Source organism: Tenrec ecaudatus, chromosome 1, assembly GCF_050624435.1.
Source record: "Tenrec ecaudatus isolate mTenEca1 chromosome 1, mTenEca1.hap1, whole genome shotgun sequence".
Lineage (NCBI taxonomy): Eukaryota > Metazoa > Chordata > Mammalia > Afrosoricida > Tenrecidae > Tenrec > Tenrec ecaudatus.
In genome coordinates this window covers 88711611-88734623 of record NC_134530.1, presented here as the reverse complement: position 1 = coordinate 88734623, position 23013 = coordinate 88711611, and the positions used below count along the sequence as shown (strand labels likewise).

The following is a 23013-nucleotide window of genomic DNA, read 5'->3' as shown; positions in this document are numbered from 1 at the left end:
TGGATATTGGCTGAAAGCACAGGATTAGCAGAAAAGGGGTTATTTGTGTCTTACTGACTAGGCAAACGCATCCAACTGTGTGCATCATTACAACTATGGATAGCATTGAGAACAATGGGGATTGTAGACACAGTGGTTAGAACAAAACAAGGGTACTCTGAGTGGCTTCCAACAAGGAACGGTGTGAGTCAGGGCTGTATCCTTTCACCACACTTATTCAATCTGTGTGCTGAACAAACAATCCAAGAAGCTTGACTACACGAAGAAGAACATGGCAAGAGGACGGAAGGAAGGCTCAAGAACAGCTTGAGATATGCAGATGAAACACCCTTCCTTACTGGAAGCAAGAAAGAAACGAAGTCCTTGCTGATGAAAACCAAAGACTGAAGCGTTCAGCATGCATGGCAGCTCAACGCAAAGAAAACCCAAATCTTCCCAACTGAACCAACAGACAACATTAAGAGACGAAACTGAAGTTGTCAAGGATTTCATCTTGCTTGGCTACACAATCAATGGTCACTGAGGCAGCAGGCAAGCAATCAAATGATGGACTGCACTGGGCAAATCCACAGGACACGAGGACTCTGAAGTGGAAGAGTAAAGATGCGACCTTGAGAATTAAGGAACACCTAATCCAATCCATGGTATTCTGCATTGCTTCAAATGTCTGAGCAAGTGGAACAACGAGTAAGGAAATCTACAAAGGAAGTGACGCACTGGAACATGATGTTGGGGAGAACACTGAAAACACTGTGGACTGCCAGAAGAGGAAACAAGTAGACCTGAAAAGAAGTACAGGCAGAAAACTCCCTCACGGTGAGGAAGGTGAGACATTGTCCATGTTCTTCAGAGAGCCCAATCCCTGGAAAAGCACACCGTGCTTGCTCAAGAGAAAGGTCTTCAAAAAAGAAGGTACTAAGGGACATGGATGGGCACAGTGGTCGCAAAAAAATGAGCTCAAACATAACAATTGTGAGGACGTCTCAAGGCAGAGCAGCGTTTTGTTTTGCACACGGGATGCTTATGAATCAGAGTCGACTCCATGACACCAGATAACATTACAGTTACTGGACTTAATAATGGACTTCGTGCTTCTGTTCTTGCTCCTGATTCAATTACAGTGCCTGCAGGCTTAAAAGCTTGCAAGTGACCATCCAATGCACAATCATTGGGCTTTATTCACCTCCCGCAACAGAGGAGGGAGTCAGGAATAGAAGGAAAATATGAAATGTATGGCTGATTGCCTCTGTGAATGATGCCTCCTTTGCCATCAGAGCGGAAGTACTGAATGGAGTCCAGTTGCCAGTACTGAACATGTTGATCAAATATTCCATAGCTGAATCCCGATCAAAAGGGGAAAAATCGAATTTCAAATTCCCATGGGCCCTAGACTTTCTGGAGCCATAGAGAGTGAATGAGCCCCTGAAATTACTGCTCTGGCTAAGCTTTAAACCTTACCTTAAACCAAATATATCCCTTAGAAGCTTCTTAACACTAAAAAACAGTTGAACTTAACTAATAAACTATGTTTGCATTGAGTATTATGTTCTTGTCAGAGCCGTCTACGTGAACTCACACTGACAACAGCGATTGGATTCACTGGGACATGAAGGAGGCAGTATTTATGTTCAGGAGGGAACAACTCAGCAAAGGCAGGTAAGAATGTTCTACACTATCACTGTCACTAAAGTGGACATTTAGAAATTGCTGAATTGATGTGTCTTGCTGCGTATATACTCAATAACAACCAAATAAATAAAGTATATCGGGGGGGTAAGAGCTATGTGCTTTGAACCCTGCCAAAGGTGCTACAGGAAACTGGATGAGGGGCAAGGTGAGGAAGAGTGATCAAAAGGCCATACAATTCAAGAAATATTTATGAAGAAATATTTAGGAAAAGGAAGGGATCCCACGAGGAAATTTTCATCAAAGAAAAAGAGAGTTGAAGAAAGCTGATGGTGCCCGGCTATCAAAAGAGATAGTGACTGGGGTCTTAAAGGCTTGAAGATAAACAAGCGGCCATCTAGCTCAGAAGCAGCAAAGTCCACATGGAAGAACACACCAGCCCGTGTGATCGAGTGGTCCCGAAGGGATCAGTTACCAGGCATCAAAGAACAAAAAATCTTATCATTGACTGCACACCTCCATGATAGGATCACTGAAGACAAATGGGTGCATAAGCAAATGTGATGAAGAAAGCTAATGGTGCCCGGCTATCAAAAGAGATAGTGTCTGGGGTCTTAAAGGCTTGAAGGTGAACAAGCGGCCATGTAGCTCAGAAGCAAAAAAGCCCACATGGAAGAAGCACACCAGCCAGTGCGATCACGAGGTGCCAAGGGACCAGGTATAAGGCATCATGCAACAAAAAAAAAAAAAGAAAAAGATATATGTGTGTGTGTGTATGTATATATATGTGTGTGTGTGTGTGTGTGTGTGTATATATATATATATACCATATTAAATGAAGGGAGAAGTGCAGAGTGGAGACCCAAGGCCCAAGTGTCGGCCAATGGAGATCCCCTCATAGAGGGGTTTAGGAGAGGAGATGGGTTAATTAGGGTGCGAGGTAGTACCGATGAAGAACACAGCTTTCCCCCAGATCCTGGATGCTTCCTCCCCCCAACTACCATGATCCAAATTCTACCTTGCAGGACTGGATAGGGCAGAGGTTGTACACTGGTACATATGAGGGCTGGAGGCACAGGGAATCCAGGGTGGATGATACCTTCAGGACCAAGGGTGTGAGGGGCGATTCTGGAAGAGTGGAGGGTGAGTGGGTTGGAAAGGGGTAACTGATTACAAGGATCCACATGTGACCTCTTCCCTGGGAGAGGGACAGCAGAGAAGGCGGGGGGGGGGCGGGACTCCGGATAGGGCAAGATATGACAAAATAACAATGTATAAATTACCAAGGGCACAAGAGGGAGGGGGGGAGCGGGGAGGGAGAGGGAAAAAAAGAGGACCTGATGCAAAGGGCTTAAGTGGAGAGCAAATGCTTTGAGAATGATTGGGGCGGGGAATGTATGGATGTGCTTTATACAATTGATGTATGTATATGTATGGATTGTGATAAGAGTTGTATGAGTCCCTAATAAAATGTAAAAAAAGAAAAGAGGAGAAAAAAAAGAAAATGATTAGGGCAAAGAATGTACAGATGTGCTTTATACAATTGATGTATGTATATGTAAGGACTGTGATAAGAGTTGTATGAGCCCCTAATAAATTGTTAAAAAAAAAAAGAAAAGAAAAAGAGAGTTACTGAATTCCTACTTTACAGATGGGTAAGTCGGCATGCTGTTTATAGCGATGATACAAAACCGAAATAAAATAATGAACCACTTAAGACAAAGGTAGTGTTCCTAATAAAACCTAAGGGGAAATTTTTGCTTCTGTGACTCCAACCAACCCTGAACAAAATGGTGGTCACACTGAAGGGTAGAGAATATGTCTACAGTGCTCATTTGCACACTGGCTTGGCCAAAGGTGGGTATTTCAACATAAACTATATATTTAATCACTTCCCGGGTCTTACTTTTCCCCCCAATTCTTAATTTAACATGATGTTGATCATTTATATCTGTCACAGAAAGCCAAACATTTTCTTCCTGATGGAGAAGCAGGTGTTCTATGGGATGCCTGAGTGCAAAAGTACCCATTAGTCAGGCTGACAGCAGACACCGCACGACAGCTCACTAGTCAAAGCCCAGCAGCTCCGAACACTGCATTGTATTGCTATTTGCTGATCAACATTCTTGTTTTATAGCCTGTCTACCATGCAAGGAAACGAACAGGCAAATCGGCCTACCTGTTCTTTAACAGGAATCATACATCAATGAAAGGTTCCTTGCGGTATGGCAGGGGAGGGAGAGGAAATAATGGGGAACGGATGTCAAGAAGCACAAGAAGAAAGAAAATGTGTTCAAAATGACCGTGGTAGCAATTGGACAACACTGCCTGATTTGATTAAACTATTGAATGATATGATGTCTGGATTATGTCCTAATAAAATGGATTGGAAAAAAAGAGAAAGAAAAAATAAAGCCTGTATTTTCTTGGTTAAAAAACCAAACAAACAAACTAATAAATATGCCCAGATTAAAAACACAGGGTGCAAGCAAACATTCAAATATAAAAGTTTATTAACCAGCAGATTTAAAAACAAAACAAAAAAACTGTGCATCCTAAGAAAGGCCAGGTGTAGGGCAGAAAATGAAAACAACTGATGCCACAAGGTATGACATTATTATCCTAAAATCACACTATCGCTTATGTTAATAAAATATTTTAATCCATTAGCAACTTTTGACTATCACTCAGCCTTAGTGACATCAAGCTGATTCTGATTCACAGCAAGCCAACAGCCAGCCTGGGTGGACCTACCCCTGTGGGTTTTCCAAGACTGTAAGCTTTATGGGAGTCAAAAGCCTCATCTTGCTCAGGGAGGGGCTGGTGGTTTTGACCCTACCCAAGAATAGACACAGAGAGAAAGCACTCAGAGATGGTGCCCTGAATTAGAACGTATGGCTTCCTAAAATGTGAGGAAATAAATTTGGTGATGCCATTTATTTGGGACATTTCTGTTACCGCAGGCACTAGATAGCTATGACAGGAACTAATAGGAATTGTCTCAAACACTTGACATTAACATTCAGTCTCCACACAATCTTTAAAAGGCAAGCACAATGCTCCCCTATTTGGTAAAGAAATTAACATATCAGGTCTGAGACTGTTAACTTTCACTGAAGATTTGTATGCAAGGTTGGCCTTTAATGGGCATCTGGGAATTTTATATTTGGGAGAATTCCAATCATTCCCTGCAAAGAACAGCTCCCTGTGCCTAAACTGTGCAAACAATGTGGTTTGTGCAGATTACCGACTCCCCTAGGTTTCTGGAACAAGTGAACAGGGTTTGCTTACAGGTCCAACCCCCAATACAGACTCTCAGCGCTGAATCCTTAAAATGCTTTTATGGCGGACAATATTTTGCATCTGTTGTTCCAATTCAAAGTGTCTTATGGAGGAATTAAAAGTGTCTTATGTGTCTCCACAGAACCCTGGTAGCACAGTGGTTACCTATCGGGCTGCTAACCACAAGGTTAGCAGATTGAAACCACCAGCCTGCTGCACAGAAGAAAGATGGGGCTTTCTACTCCTGCAAAGAGTTGAGTCTCAGAAACCCACAAGGTCAATTCTACCCTGTCCCCAGAGGGTCACTAGAAGCCATAATTGTTGAATTTGGTTTTTGGTTTGGTATGTGTCTCCACCAGGAGAAAGATGGCGCTGTCAGCTCCTATAAATATTTATTGCGTCAGATACCCTATAGCAGCAATGGGTTTGGGAGTTTGGCATGCAACCCACAGGAATGTTGGTGGCACAGTGGATTCAGCATTAGACTGCTAGCAATAAGGTCCAAGGTTCAAACTTACCAGCAGCTAAACAAGAGAAAGATGAGGCTCTTTGTTCCCATAAAGATTTGTAGCTTCAGAAACCCTAGAGAGCAGTTCTACTCTAGCGTATAGACTAGTTACCATGAGCCAGAGTTGAGTAGTCGGCAATGGATCTTTGGCCATGAAATGAGGCCTGAGAGGGCTCTGAGACACCTATACCTGGCTTCCTACAAACTTCAACACGCAAGCATCTTTTTTCTTTGCTTCATTAGATGCTGAGTCCCACGGGCCCTCCTAGTAAATCCTGGAAGCAGTCTTGTCTTAACACATTCACACATTAAGTCGTATGGTAATTGAGTTACATGTCAATATAATTGTTTTTAAAAAGTTATCTTGGTGACCTCCAATACAATCCCATGTTAGAACTATGGAATTAAGAAGTAAAATAATGTCCGCCCAGGTTTGAGTAGATCCAGGATTCCAGCCTGCACTTACCATACAGCTGGCCATGCAGCTCTGTGATTCTCTGTGATGTCTGGGAAGCATTTTTCCACAGGGAGGTAACAGAAAGAATGTATGCTACATCTTGTGCTACAGAGTGGGAACTAGTCTACTGCAGTTAAAGTCACTTCATGAGCTAAGGAATAGCATTAAATAGAACCAAGGACTACATAAGGTCAGGCATGAGGACTGGGATAAAGGGATTATAGCAAGAAGGGCGAGGAGAACTTCTCTGCTGTTAGCTGAAGTGAGGAGATGATAGGGGCCTGACCACCTGGACAGTGTACTTCAGGGAGAGGCTAAATGAGGAGCCACTTTGCATATGTAGATTTAAGCAGGTAAGCACACCCTCCAGAGGCAAAAAGAAGTGAGCACAACATTGGGTTTGCTACAGCCTACCTAGGTGACATTGAACAGTTTCTTAACGGTTTCCCATTAAGAATAAATTGAGAATAAAACTTATAAGACTATTTTGAGGATAACATGTGATAGTTTCTGTTAAACAAATAAGTGTCTGGCATATGTGCTTATTTCTCCCTTGTCCACTATGAAACCCTGATGGGCAAGCCTCACCCCTCCCCCAGCCCTTCCCTGATTTTCTGAAGCAGGCAGGATGTCTTCCAGGAAAGGGTGAAAGTTAGACCTGGGCTTTTCGCAACAGTGCCTCATAGGAATTAATCTGGGAAATTCTGCACACCCCTCGTGAAAATTCATAATGCGCATTAGTATATTAAAAACTCAGAAAACTCTTACAGTAAAAGAACCTATTTGATTTCACTTAACCTGGTGTTTTTGAATTTTATCTGACCCCTTGTCCGCAGAATGATGACTGCATTTTGAAACATGCTACTTCAGCAAACAAGTCTACTGAAAGACTTTTAAGAGGGTGGAGGAATAGGGAACTAACATATTTCCTCCTTTTACAGGTCACAATAAATTAGCCACCTGCCACTACCACCACCATCACCACAAGAAAGCGCCCCCCCCCTTAAAGAACAATATTTGTTTTGTGCTCTACAAGTTTTAAATAAAGACCCATATTTATACATCTGCTTCAGGTCTGTCCTTCTGTAGTATTCAGATCTTTTGGTCTCAGAAGCCTGTAGACACAGGAGTTATAGAGGATGGTAAAGTTAGTATCACAAAGGGGCACCGAGAACTTTCAAAAATGATGGAGATGTCCATTATCTTGATTATGTTGACAGAGCATTTACAGTGTGTGCGTGTCAACACTGATCATATACCATATATCAAATATGTACAGTTGATGGCATGCCAATTAAACGTCAATCAAGTTGCTTTAAAAATTACCTTCTAAACCCGGGGCAGCTGGCTAATTCTGAAAATAAACTTAAAAAACAGAAAAGTAAGAACATCAATGAGCTTCTGTTTGTATGGGTTTGATCTTTTCGTATTTGCTAATTAGAAATGACAACTGAAAAAATTTCTTGAATATATTTAAAGAAAACTTGGTTTCAACCAGTTGTACAGTAAGAAAAAGAAAGGGTGTGCTTTACTAGCCCTAGCAGATAATTGCGGATATCCTTTTTCATGTTACACAAAAAAATCGCTTGGTCATTTCTTAGGGAGCCCTGGTGGCGTAATGGTTACGTGTCCGACTGCGATCTGTAAGGAGAGCAGTTCGAAACCACTAGCAGTTCTGAGTGAGAAAGTAGGGACGGGGCTTTCTATTTAGTCTCGGGAGCCCACAGTAGCAGTTTGCCTGTCCTACGGGGTGACTGTAAGTCAGCAGCCACTCAATGGCATTGAGGAAAATGAGTGTCAATGTCGACTCGCAAACCATGGGCAAACTTTTTAGACACTATTTCTTGAAATCCATTGGTCTCTCCAAGGAGTACAGAGCCTATGGATACTGAAAGAAGGCGAGGACCTCACAGAGGGCTAATAGAGAGGTAAACTTCCCAGATGTGGCACCCTGAATATGGACCTGTGGCCTCCAAAATTGAGAAAAAACAAATTTCTGTTCATTAAGGCCAAAATATAAATAATATATACTGGTCTACCTTAAATGTTGAATGAGTCTTTCAGCTACATATTGCTTTCTCACATTACACACTGCTCTCCAGAAAATATTTGTAAATAAACAGTTATAAAGGCTACATAGGTAACACATTCCTTTACATAAAAAAATCTCTTTAGTTATCAGCACCGAGATTCGGTGAAAACAATCTGTATATTGGAGCAGCTTTAGAGCACGTGGAAAGATACGAGGCTTTCAAAATTCTACTCTTATTCCTTGAAAGCTGGAATGTTATTATTGTCGACAAGTATGGTCAGTCATTTTCCATGAAGGCTCACTTCATTCTTTCTAAAAAATACTTGGCAAATACCCAAGTGAAAATTCTGCCTTGTCCATTTTCTTTTCAGAAGTAAAAAGACGATTTCATAAAACAAAAGTAGCTCATCAGTTTCCTAAGTGTTTTTGCTCAAGATAACTATCAGGCTGAACTATTCAGCAGACGTCTCTGATGATACTTCCAACTTTCTCAAAAATAATGAAAACGCACATAAAGGCCGCGAGTAGACAAAACAAGTCATTTGTTCTGCATCACAGAGCACTTAGAGTGAACTGGCATTGCTTTGCTGATCTCTTTTGTGTTCTTGCAAGCACATGACAATGAATATAGTGATTTCTACAGTTGGGGGCCACTGCCCTGTTTCACACTAAAAGCCCAGCTGCTGATCCGCCCCAGCACTGGCATCATCGATGCAAATCTCTACATGGTGAAAAAGAGTTAAAGATATTATCAAAGCTGTTTGGGGCTTTTTTAAATATCTAAGTTGTTTTGATCTTTGGGACTCACAGCAAGAGTCTCGGGGACTTCCAGGGGTCTGTACACCACACTTCTGCGAAATGTGGAATGGAATAAATAGATTTAGATGCTGAACGGACACGGAGACTGTTATTGGCTACATAGTGGTGCTCACTATCAGCGAAGAGGTCCACTGGTTTGATGAACTTATCCACACGTGCCTTGAAAAAGAGGCCTGATGGTCTGCTTCCAAAGGTGACAGCTTGGAGAAGATTACAGAGCAGTTCCCCCTGCACACAAGGGGATCACTAGAAGTCAGACTCAATGCAAAAGCAAGTATTTGCCTAAAGTAAAGCAATGGTTCTTAGAAATGAAGAGCTAAGAAATGTCCTCAATGCTACATATGTACAAGATCACTTCTGATTAAGTACGCTTATATGAAAAGGTAATTTACATTTAATTGGACATTGATCAATGAAATTGGCATATAATCATCATTTAGAGTGATTTATGATGGACTGTCTCCAAAACTCCAAACAGTGCTATTGGATCAATTCTGACCCATAATGACTGAGACAGCTAAGGTTTACTGTGCCAACCTGGCCAAAAAACACATGTGGGCTTAATTGAAGGGCAGGGAGATAAATGGCTCGGTGAGCCTCACCTTTCTGGATCTTGGGTCTCTTGCTCTCTGATGGTCAAACCAGGGTGTAGGAACTTTAGCCAGTTCCCTGCTTCAGCTGACAAGGCTCACTTCCTGCGAGACATCCCTGGGGAGAAGCCACATGGACCTACCCCATGCAGCCCTGGGTGCTGAAGTAGGTGCCAGCACTGAGATGCTTACATGCTCACTGATTCAGCTTTCCTCCTGCAGTTGGTGTCATAGCGTGTGTTTTACAAGATTGAGGAGGACTTTGTAGATTGGTGTCAGACTTGTGGGCTAATGTTGGACTTAAGGGCTTGGACAGAACTAGGTTGGGATACTTTCTTAATGTACACTTATCCTTTATATAAAACTCTCTCTTATATACATATGAGTTTCTGTGGCTTTGTTCCTCCAGTCTGCCCAGACTAACACAATGACCATAGAGGACTGAGTAGAACTGCCTGGTGGGTTTCCAAGAACGTAGCTCTTTCTGAGAGGGGAAAGCCTTATCTTCCTCCTGAGGCAGTTAACCTACCTTCGAGAGGCTGAACTTGTGGTTAGCAGCTGAACATGTAATCTATTACATCACCAGGGCTCCTGATGGACAATCTAGATAATAATAGTTCAAAAACTCCCAACAATTGGAGTTAATTCTAACTCACGGTAGAATGGTCCTCTGGGGTTCCCAAGGCTATATAGCTCTTGATGGGAGCAAAAAGCCTCATCTTTCTCCCATGAAGTGACTAGTGGGTTCAAACTACTGACCTTGTGGGTAGCAGCCCAACTCACAGAACTCACTACAGCACCAGGGCTTCATTGTCTATATGATACCAGTTTATATTAAGTGGCATCATAACAAACTTCTAAGCATGTAGTACTTAATATTTTTTCTCAATATAAACCTAAAGAGAGTTGGTAAGTCTCTTAATTTTCTATCACTTAAAAAGTTTTTGTTTGATTTTTGTTTTATGAACTGCAATATATGAATTGTTGACTTGTACAGAAAATCTCTTAAGTGACTAGCACTAACTACACAAAGAATGGGGTGCGGTGCCTGGGTAAACTTTCAATAATATCTATTCCCCTCCATAGAACCACACTTACCAATGATTTGAGTGAAAGTCTGCAAATTGATTTTCCCTTCAACAATTCATACGCATTTTATTTCCTGACTCCTTTGGAATCTCACAGTGGAATCACAGTCTTCCCACTCCCCCCTTTTAATATTTCTATTCATCCTTCATTCCCAACCATTCCTGCCTTCCGAGCTTTCTCCCTGGACAAACACTGTCCTTGGGATCTCATAGGATTGATTAGTGTTACTGTTCACCTTGGACCAAAACCAAGCCAATTGCCGTGGAGTTGATTCTGACTCACAGGGACTCCACACGACAGAATAAAACTACTCCATAAGATTTCAGAGACGATACACAATTGTGGGAGCAGACAGTCTATATTTTTGCTGCATAGTGATTTTAAACTGCTAACTTTGTACTTAGCAGCCAAGTTCTTAACCCACTGTACACCAGGGACCCTTATGATCTGCTTAAACTTTGTTAAAATCATTTAATGTTTAATGCCAGTACAGGTTAATTCAAATGAAATTCATAATGTGTAACAGGGGTGTCAAACTCAATTAAATAAACTCAGGGCATTCGGTGCAACGGGCAAGATTCACGCATGCCACGTCACACATACACATTTTTTAAAGTTATCTTAAAGTGAGGATTCAGGAACATGGATAGGATCACCAAAATATTATATAATTGTTTTTATTTAAACATTTATTTCATTTAATGTATTTATAAAACTAAAATTATTCTTTTTTTACCCGAAACTTGCCAGCACTTTCCTCCTACTAGTTTTCACTTACCTCCTATGTTGTGACCAGAAAACATAACAAAGTAACTAATAAAAAGCCCAAAATGTTGGGCAGCTGACAAACATGCACAATCGTAATGGCTTCCCTCTAAAAACGTTAACTAGCGCTGCCGCTAGGTCTGATTCATAACAGCACAACCCAGAGCGCTCTCTCTAACCTTTTCACTATTGGGAGCTATTTACATGACGTGACACTGAGCGTGGCAGACATATCGCTTCCAAAAGTCGCCGGAACTGAGTCAGCGGGTTTGTACACGTCCACAGGCCCCCAGGAGAGGCAGTGGGCCACGTGTGTACTCGTCTTCGGTAGTTAAAGGGTTAACGGGGAAATTGTGTGTACAGTACTGGCCCAATCTCCCCTAAGTGCTATTTTCTTCATAACAATTGTTTCTATTTTCATTTTATTTCAGAGCATAGCAGACTACAAAAAATTACCTAAGGGGCCACAAGCAGCCCGTGGGCAGCAAGTTTGACACCCCTGAAATTTATTATAACATTGGAAACAATGTTTATCATCATCGTACTTTTGGGTTTTTACATTTTAGCTTTCTGAAAGATACACTGTCATTCAAAAGTCACTGCCACAGTATTGATGCTGACCCATAAGGCCCCTGTAGGACAGAGTAGAGCTGCTTTGGGGGTTTCTGAGGCTGCAATTCTTAAAGGAATAGCAGGCCCTATCTTTCTCCCAAGAAGCAGCTGGTGGTTTTGAACCGCTGACCCTGCAATTAGCAGCCCAACATGTAACCACTGTGTCACTAGGGATCCGAAAGATACATTAGTAAAGAACAATAGACATTCAAAATGCAATACATATTAATGATACCCTTCAATTAAACATAGAAGCATCTGGTGAAATTGAGAAGTTTGTCCATTTCAGATTAAAAAAAATCAAGTTTGATTTAGAAAGTGTTCAAAATGAAGCTGAGTATAGATTCACATGTGCGAAATAAGCCATCTTAAAACTATCCTTAAACCCTAGTTATCGGATCATACATCCTAGGAAGCATGTTATAAAACTACATTATAATCTGTGCATACAATTCCAATCATTTAAAACATAAATGACTGATCATAGAGAAGGTCAACTTACTCGATCTGCTAATCCTCCAGGAACTATAGTTCTCACAACCACGCCACTTGATTTTCCTCCAACTATCCCGAAACCTAATCCAGAGCCATCATTTATGAGCTCCACATCTTCAATGTGGCGCCAAAGAGCCTACAAATGAATAAGAAGGTAAAAGTCACACGTAGCAGTAAAACATGCATGCCTAATGTTCTCTGTTAACTACCACCCACTGCCATCTAGTCAGTGCTGACTCCAGCAACCCCTGGGGACAGATCGGAACTGCTCCACAGGGCTTCCAAGCCTGTCAATCTGCTCGGGGCAGGCAGCTCATCTTTCTCCCGTGGAGACGCTGCTGAGTTTAAACCTGCTAGTAGCAGCACAATGTTTATTGTGCTTCTGCTTTCTAGTACAGTAACTATTCATGGTGCAGATATATAATAACTGAACATTCATATAATTAGCCAAGGCAACTTTCTAGAGTCTAAGAGATACATAAATATAATCAGATAGTGTCTACCCCAAAGAATCTTCAAACCGGCATATGACCTAACACACAAATAATTAAAATCCAAGACAGAGGATTTGATCATAAGATGCTCTTTTCTAAGAAGATAAGAAATAAGATTCATTCCCCACTGCAGTACTTTCACAGCCATGAAGTCAACTCTGATTAATGGCGGCTCTAAATATAGTGTAGAGCTGCCCCTGTCGGTTACTGAGACTGTAAGTCTTTGCAGGAAAAGACTATCTCATCTTTCTCCCACGGAGGGGCTAGTGGTTTTGAACTGTCAACCTTATGGTTAGTAGCCCAGTATGTGAACCACTACACCACCAAGACTTGTCTAGGCCTGAAGCAGACACTGTTAGTAATCTAAAATAACACATGATGAAAATGGAGACATGGAGCATTGAAGCGGCCTGCCCAGTACCTCGCATGGTGCCTGGTCCACAGGAAAAACCCAATAAATGTATCCTTGCTTGAAGTAAAAAAGAATCACAAGGTAAAAAAGATTTGCGGGGACAGAAGGATGAGAAGTGAAATCAAATGAAGAATTCCAGAAAGCGTTAGGGAGAACAGCATTTAAACTGCATGGAGTACAGAGAAGGAAGATGTGTAAGCAAAAGGACAATGTAAGTGCTAGCAAGAACAGCCAAAGAGGAGCTCAGAAAGTCGGGGTTGGGTTGGGTTGGGGGGGGGAGGTAGAGAATGTTATAAAACTGATTGTGGTAATGATTGTACAATTCCTCTTGATATGATTGAATGACTGAATTATATGATATGTGGATTAAGGGCCAATAAAAATGTAATTTAAAAAGTGAGGTTTAAATAGGCAAACAAAATGGAAAAAAAGCATGCTTAACAACATTAGTCTGGCAACAATTTATAGAAAGAAATGGTAACTCTGACAGAGACTGGTAGAACCCCTGAGACTGTGGCCCTTGATACCCTTCGAACCCAGAACTGAATCCATCCCCAGGGATCACCTTTCCACCAAACAGTAAGCAGGCTTACAGAGTGAACAAGAACACAATCGACCACCTGAGACCAAGGAACAGGATTTGCACAAAATCACAGCTCAGAAGGCAGGAAGGGGGCAGAAAAGAAGAATTAGCAGACACAGACGTGAGAAGAGGACTGTTATACTGAGGGGGATGCAATCAATATCATGACACTAAATGTGTATAAAGTGTTGAATGAAAATCTAACTTGCTCTGTAGTCTTCAGCCCATAACACAAAACAGAAAGAGAAAATGGTAAGACAGACATGAGGTGAAGAGATTACCTCAGAAAACTCTTAGACAAAGAAAGGTAGGACTGACTGAGAATATTAACAGTAGGAATATAGGAATCGGACTGACACATCTAAGTATGTCCCCTGTACTAGGCTTCCATCAGTAATATTCATTAAATCCCCATAATCTCACTGCACAGCAACAGTCTCCTGATCATCAGGGCACACGCAGTTCTTTACTTGCCCCCAGTTTTCCTGTTACCCTAAACCAACAAGTTACTATGAAATACTGAAACTACTAGATCTTCTAGCGCTATTTAATATTTAATTCATGTCTGGAACAGTATCTAGTACATGGGAAATAACGCTTGCTTAACATCAACAACACAAACCCCTGAACTAATGAAAGCAGCTAATATTCGGAGAGGGCTTACTGTACACCGAGTATTGCGCTGAGAGCGTCATGTTCTTCCCACTGAACCCTTACAACAGCGATGATACCACACTGAAACCTAAGGTCATAGATGATGAACACGTACAGGCACGGGACAAGTTAAGGAAGCTGACCAGCGTGGCACAGTTAGCAAGTTCGAGAACTGGACTTGTATTCATCTAACTCTGATTCCAAAGCCCTTGTACTTAACCACTGTGCTAAGCAATCTCCCATTATGTTCATTCTATCTATTAGGTAAATTGTGCTATCCAGCTATTACTGATTCCAACAGGGGAAAGAGCTATATGTTAATTTGTGTCCTGACCTTGTACTGTTCCCAGACACTCTACTTTTTCTTTTGTCCCAATGAATAAAAATTAAATAAATCAGCTTGCACTTAGTGTTATAAGAAAACAAGATTTATTAGCTTAGATTCTGAAGATGCAGGCCAAAACCTGCAAGGTATTATGGGCCAAGTTTAAGGATTCTCAAAATAGACATCTACTTTGTTTTGTTTTGTGATTAATTATTCAGTATAGAACATTATAGGAAAAACACTGAAATAATGTTGTAGTATTAATAATCTAGTCATCAGCCCCAATTATTTCAAAGAAATAATACTTTTGAAATAAACCAAAACTTACTTCAGATACCCAGTCATAAATGTCTAATAAAAACTCTCAGCTTAATTACTTAGGTGGCAGTATGACTAAAGGATACAAAACCTCTATCATAAATTATATTAATACTTCTAATTTGCCCTTGATGTTAAATTGTAATGTTAAATAAGCAGACCTGTAGAATCTTGAAAAGACACACAGAGACAAAGCAAACCATGGATTATCCTGTAGCAATGCATTCGAAGATAGCATCATCCTTCTTGGTGGTCTCTTAGTCAACTTTTTTATGCTTTAGAAAGTCAATGACACAATTCAAACTCACAGTTTCAGGCAGAGTTGTATCACGTAGGCTGGTGGAAGCACGTCTTCCTGAATGAGCTGGGTCCCTGGCTACAACCAGGCACAAAGATCCAGAGGTTTGTTGTAATAAGGCAATTGCTTGCTGATGGGAAATCTTATGATCCAGTGGGGTGTGATTAATGGCCAGTATTTGGTCATTTTCCTTTAACCTTTGATCTCTTGGGAAAATAAAAAATATTTATTTTTAAGTTTTATTGGCGTCTCATCTACATATCATACAATTCAGTAGTTCAAGCATATCAAGAAGGCTTGTGCAACTGAAAAGATTTTTAAAGTGATAAAATACAAACATAAGACTCTGTTGCTCAAGTTTACAATAGTCTATTATTGCTCATATTACCACTTGACTTAGTGTATTCATTCAAATAATCACTTCATTATATGCAACAGAGCTCTTGGGAGTTCTTTCGTGAAAGCACTCATTAACCAACTAATTAACTAATTAGATAGTGCATCCTTAATACAATTACACACGTGCGTGCATACACATACACATTTTAAAAGCAATTTGACTAGAGATTGAAATAAAAATAATTTATAGAGCATCACTGCTAATGTTTTGCAAGTATGGGCGCTGCCCACATTGCTGCCCAAGTCCAGTATTCCTGGACCTCTTCCACGTTGACTCCCACGCACACGCACTACGACAAATACACTCTTAAATTCACCAAGGACCTCCTCTTTAGCAGATTCATCCAGGTTTCCCTGTCATATGTCCAACAATTGTCATTGAAGGTCAAATACTAGTTCCAGAAATTCAGTAGAGATTATCTGAGTTCTTATCTGTCTTCCAAACACCAGTGTCCTAATTCCTAAGCAAGGTTTTAAAAAAAGACGATTTAACAAAGAAATGAGTGGGGTATTTTTTAGGGTTTTTTATGGAGTACTTCCTGTGAACCAGGTCCTGTGCTGAGTGCTTTACAAGCGTTCGCTTTCACTGCCTCCCACAGCAATCCCTTCTCCAAACACTCCGATCCACTGACGCCCTCTCAACACTCCTGGCATTTCCGGCTCTGGAAATTGTAGCTTCCAATTCAAATGCCCTTCCACTGTGTTCATCCAAACTCAGTCCATCCCTTCCAGCCCAGTTTAGTCTCCCCTCCATCACTCATAACATCACAAGGCTACCAGAAACCACTTTACTTATTAGTTACTGAATACTCCAATATAGGAAATGTGTATGCTGTCCACAGAACATGCTACAATCTTCTGCATTAAATTTTAACTCCTCTGAAGATAAGAATTTACAGGTTTTAGATTAGCAAGTTGGAATTAGCAAGTTGAGTACTTCAATTTTTGAAACTTAAATTGTGGGTAGTTGTCACAACAGATTGTGAATATCACTCAAATTGTGGTTTAACATGTTTTTATTAGTATTAGAAAAGTCAATCGGCATGTTATTAAGAGATAAGAATAAAATATAAAATTGTATATATTCTGGGACCTATCTTTATTGAAAGAATATTTTCTTTTCCTTTTTTAAAATTAATTCACTTTATTGGGAGCTCTTACAGATGTCATAACATTCCATAATTCAAATAGTCCAAGCATAATTGTACATTTGCTACTACAATCCATTTCAAAACATTTTCTTTCTTCTTAAACTCTTTGATATCAGCTCCTCAAAAGAATATTCTCTAATGTCTGTCCTAGTTATGTCAGGTGAGTAAAAGTCCAAGTATTGTTTTTTTATTATTATTATTATTGTATTTTCAGATACTTTTTTCTGTAACACTCGTACGTATTACTTTCACAATGATTTTATAACTTTAAAATACTTTGCTTGCAAATGATTCTTGTGAACTTTGTTCCGTCCTAAGATATTTTTATTTTTAAATGTGAACACTAAAGGACAGTATCGACAAATCATTCCATTTCACTTTTAATGCCCTCCTCTCACTAACTCATCACCTAAAATCCTATTCACAACTTGCTCATTTAGGGATATTCCTAAATAACCCAGAATGAATGAGTTTCTCTGAATCACTTCAGTTCTAATGTAATTCATTTTGCATCTCAAATTAGTCATGCACAAATGTTCTACTTTCCGGAAATCAATCTATTTTTATTTAACTTACCCTCCTACCTGGGAGGTTTCTACGGAAACTCCTTTCTTTCCAGTTAGTGTCTGCTCATGGAATACAAATTCAATCCAACATGAATAAACTACAGAAGAGGTATCTAAAATATATTGAATTTTTGGGTATGCTTGAAAGTTTAATAGAATCAGTTTTACTATTATTTCTAATTTAACTTCCTCATATTACAAAAGCTTCTCAATTGACAATATATCACTGAATTCACACTTTCCATTCAAGAAGAGACCGGTTCTAGTCTTTCTACCAACTAATGAATTTTCATGACTACAACAACCAACATGTCTGAAGCAGGCTCCAAAAATAACCTAATTCTACATGGGAAGTGTTCAAAGGAAGAAAGAGCTTACCGAGACCATGCAGATCTTTTACATGGCGCTAGAAAGACCTGATGGCTGACTCCTACCTCTCTGCAGGCCCTTCTTGTAGCATCTTGCAATGTGCTCAGGCAACCTTGGATCCAACTCTCATAGGGTCAAGCCTCTCTTTAACCCGCCACACTCGGAGCAGCCTGCAGACCCTGGCAAATCTTCTACCTATACCCCACAGTCTCGGCCAAAGAACTTTAACACCCAAGAGGGCTTCGAGAACGTTGTGGAAAGTATCATTATCGATCAATTCCATTTTTCCATGAAAGTTTTTTTAAAGTTCTTTCGATTGATGATCAAATAATCAAATGCTTCTGTTTTAGAAGCACTCATTTCAATATGACATAGCTAACAGTAAAGAGGAACTGACACGCAAGGATTGTGCAAAAGACGGTTAGGATCCTGTCCCTTAGTTTGTCAGTCTATTTCCAATACCAAGCACGCAGTTTTAATAAATATCTATTAAATAAATAATTGAATGGATACAGAGGCAAAACTTTTAGTGCTTTGAAGTGTTTCTAGAACATAACTATTTTTAATGGCATACAAGGGGGTACCCCCCAAAAAACAGAATTGTGCTGAACAGAGTGGAGCTTTTGTCGTACATATTTTCCCACTAGGGGAGCATCAAGCAACTCACTCTGAGTTAGTGCACCCAGTAGTGTCACCTACAAAGGTTCTCTCCGGTCACAGTGAATTTTTTGGTGAAAGCAGTTTCACTTGAACCTTGTTTCTTGTGATGATTGACTTAAGAGAATAGCATGTAGCTGTGAAATTTTGTTTCCTGCTCAGGAAAAATGCTGCAGAAATTGTGATGTTGAGCACAGCTTACAAGGAGAGCACCATGGGAAAAACTCAAGTTTATGAGTGATTTTCTCATTTCAAAAAAAGGTGAAATGTCAATGGATGATAAACCTTGCTCCGAACATCCGTCAACTTCCTAAACAGATGAAAATGTCAACTCGTAGTGCATTTGGAATTCCACCAGGTCAGACTGTGAATCAAGCTTTCTATTTACAGATTCTGAAAAGACTGAATAGTGTGTGACCAAAAAAAAAAAAGGCCTGATTTGTTGCCCACAGGGGACTGGTTTTGCCACCATGATGATGTATCTGCTCACGCAGTCATCTCAGTATACAAGTTTTTGGCAAAAAACAGCATGCCTCTCTTGCCTCAAGCACCTAACTCACCTGTCCTCACTCTGTAAGAGATCTTCTTGTTTCCATGTATACAGAGGGAAATGAAAGGAGATCAATTTGACAATATAGAAGAAGTGAAGAAAAAAATGATGAAGGTGTTGTCAGACACCCAAACAGATGAGTTGGAAAAATGTTTCCAAGAATGGAATCACATATTTGACAAATGTATTAAGTGGAATGGAGCGTACTTTGAAGGTTGTTTTTTTTAAAATAAAATTAAATACATAGCTTTGAAAAATAAATTTGGGTTTTGGAGGGTAGCCCCTAGTATTCCTCAACTTACTGCCATTGAATCAATGCCAAATCACAGCAACCATATAAGATGGGGCATAATGGCCCCTGTGAGTTTCCAACACTGTAAAACCCATCCAGGCCCAGGGTCAGGGATTAGGGCTCAGCTAAAATGTTACTTTTGTTTCCCCCTCTTCTCTTAGTGGGCTGTGTTTTTCTTTCTTCACTTTTTCTCTTTCCTTTCCTCTCACATTCCACACAGACCTCCAGACCATTCCCCTTAGCCTAGGGCATTTACGCCTGCCCTCCACATAGCTGGGAGAACTCAACCCACTAGAATGTAAACCCAAGGCTGGGGAAAGCCCGCCCACTATCCAGCAGGGAATATCCTGCCCAACTTCTTCCCCAGGAAATCCTGTTCGCCTTCTTCTCGGGGAAATTCCACATGCCTGCCCAATGCAATACTTAACACATGGCTGGGGAAATCTCACCCACCTTCTTCTGGGAAAATACTGCCTGCATGTCTGGGAATGCTTCGACTTGTCCTATGTGGTCCCACGTGACTGAGGGAAGTTCCTCCTGCCTGCTGTAGTGCTTCACACAGCCTACGGCAGCTGGCCAACACTCGCCAAAGTTTCACGCTGCTGAGGGAACCTTTGCCAAACCTCTGCAGTAATATACACGATAAAGGCAATTCTGCCCAACATTCATAGAGCTCTATACAAAAGTGGGCAACCCACCAGCCTTCTGTGGCATTCCAGTTAAAGAAGGCACCCCTGCAAACCCATTGTCCTCAAGGTGCCATGGGCCACTCCATCACAGCTTCCTGTGAGATCACCCAGTACAGCACCATCCTTGTGGGTCTACAACAACCCAACCAACATCCCCTAATAGGACCATCAAACTTGTCCTCCAAATAACAGAATACTGGTTGACTAGTAAAGCCACAGGAGGATAAAGTGGTAGGCCAATTCCATAGTGAAATTAGTTGCAGGCATTCCGAAGAAGCATTCCTATGAGTCTCCCAGAGAGAGCCAGTGCTCTTCGGTTCACTGGAAAATGGCACCTGGCAACACAACGCAAACAGTAATCAGCCCCAACAATGTCAACAACAAAAAAAAACAAAACAGGAGATGTCCTGAACTTAATGATGTGCATAGAAGCAGACGTTGATCTGCCACAGAAAGAAATTTTCGGAATGCCGCTTGGAGTCATACCAGATCTGAGAGAAGCAATACAGAAAACGGATGAAATGATAAAGGAGATAAACACCACACACAAAAGCGAAATACAAGATCTTAGGGAAGAGATAACAAAAACCAGTAGCAGACTCAGACTTTGTCAATCGACTGGAGGAGGCACAGAACCGCACCAGTAACCTAGAGGACAGCCAAGCAGACTTTAACAAATGTGAACAAAAATCTAATAAGATCAACAGAGACACTAAATAGCTATGTCTGATGCTATGAAGAGGTACAACATCAGGATAATTGGATTAACGGAGGAAAGTACAACAAATAAGTCATCTGCAACTGAGAGAATTCTTGGAAGAAAACTTCCCCAGCTTAATGAATGAAAACCAGACAACCATTCAGGAGGCAGAAGGAACACCAGCTTGAGTGAAAGCAAGAAGTCATCACGGTTCATAATAGTTAAACTATCCAACTTTGAGGAAAAGGAGAAAATCATGAGAGCTACGGAAAAACAAGCAATCACATATAAAGGTTCCCAACCTATCAACAGACACTATGAAGAAGAGTGGAGTAACATATTCCAAAAATTGAAGGAAAACAATGTAAACCCAAGAATACTCTACCCAGCCAAATTATCGATCAAGCTAGATGGAGAAGTAAGTCTTCCCAGACAAGAAAAAACTCAAAAGAATATGTTAGAAGAAACCCAGCCCTACAAAAGATCCTTGTCGACCCAGTCTGAACAGAAGAACAACACTAATAAAGCATAAAAAAGAGACAGCCACATAGAACAGCCACACCCAGAGGACAACAAAGAGAGAAAAAAACCCAAGATAGCACTGGCTTAAGGATGGAAAGAAGTCAAGAATGATACACATATGCACAACACACTAATAAGAGAGGAAGGTAGAAAAATACCAACACAAAAGGTATACAATGACATCACAGACTTCACAGGTGGAGATAGTAACCCTGAATATCAATGGACTGAACTCAAGAATTAAAAAACTGAGGATAACAGACTGGCTTAGAAGACACAGCCCATCAATCTACTGCCTACAGGAGTTACATCTAAAGGCTACAGACAAAAATAGGCTGAGAAGCAGAGGCTGGAGAAAGTCATACCAATCAAAGAACAACTAGACATCTAAACAATACAATTAGACAATTTGACCTGATATTTACAGAGTTCTTCATCCAAATACAAAAATATTCACATTTTTTCGCATGGCACATATTTGAAGATAGCCCACATGCTGGGGCATAAGGTGAATCTGCATAAATGTAAGCACATTGATATCATACAGACCTCTCTCTCTGACCACTGTGCCCTAAGGCTGGAAATTAAAAAAGAAGATGAAGAAAACAAGAGCAAACAATTGGAGGATGAATAACTATTGAAAAAGGAATGTGTAATGGCCCAGATCAGAGATGAAATTAAGAAATTTCTGGAAACCAATGAGAATGAGAACACAGCATACCAAAATTCATGGGACACAGCACAGGCAGTTCTCAGAGGAAGTTTCATAGCAATACATGCACACCTGAAAAAGGAAGAGAGAATTATGATCCATATGCTGGCACAAAATTTACAGCAACCAGAGCAGAGTCCACAGGCCCATCCTACTAATAGTAAAAGAAAAGAAATAAAAATAAATCAGGGCTGAGATTCAGGAGAGGGAAAGTAAGAAAACTATGGGAAAAAAACAACTGCTAAAAGTTGGTTCTTTGAAAGGACAAACAGAATCAAGAGACCACTGGCAAACCTAACCAATGAAAGGAGGGAACAAATTTCAATAGCAAAGATAAGGGATGAAAAGGGGGACATTACAACAGACCGTAATGAAAACAAAAGGATAATTACACAGTCTTGCGAAGGACTGTACTCCAATGGATTGTGATAAGAGTTGTACGAGTCCCAAGTAAAATGATTAAAAAAAAAAAAACAAGAAATAAGAGAACTTTGATATGACTGACTTCAGCTATATCTGGGGGAAAAAATAGAAGAAAATCTCATCATTATCCCTTGGAGTTCAAATTACTGACTTTACAGATCACAGCTGAATCCGTAACATTTCTGCCACCGAAGCTCTGAATAGACCTCTAGTCTATACAATTTCTATCAGTTTTTCTCAATGCCTCTATTTGTAATTTCCTACAGCGAATGCATGATGATGTAATATGAAATAATGAATAAGTAACTGAATATATAGGCTACTCTCCAACAGACGTCCCTTGGGTCTAGCTACAGGTTCCTCATGAGCACAAGGAAGTTTTCTGGAATTCACATCCCTTCAATGTTATCCAAATCAAATGTCTCTGCACAGTCAATTATATGTATATCTTTCTTTCTAGTATTCTCTACTTTTAGACCATAACTACCTGATAGCAACAATGGAATTCCCCATCCACATTGTCTTCTGAATTGGCTTGATATTCTGGCCCTTCCTTCCAAATGTCTTAACATAGACAAGTGAGCACCTCTGATAGTCTTTCCAATGGGATTTTACCAGTTCCTG

The 23013-nt window shown here is 40.4% G+C and overlaps 1 protein-coding gene across 3 annotated transcripts in view; it reads right to left on the bottom strand.

Annotated features, from left to right (window-relative positions):
- PATJ (PATJ crumbs cell polarity complex component) overlaps window positions 1-23013 on the bottom strand; it is a 398931-nt gene that overhangs the window by 344004 nt on the left and 31914 nt on the right. For all 3 annotated transcript variants that reach the window (XM_075557001.1, XM_075557016.1, XM_075557007.1), the window contains exons 6-7: window positions 15370-15565; window positions 12283-12411 (exon numbers count right to left, since the gene is read on the bottom strand). In XM_075557001.1, coding sequence (XP_075413116.1) covers window positions 12283-12411; window positions 15370-15565 — 325 coding nt within the window. The remainder of the gene's footprint in view (window positions 1-12282; window positions 12412-15369; window positions 15566-23013) is intronic.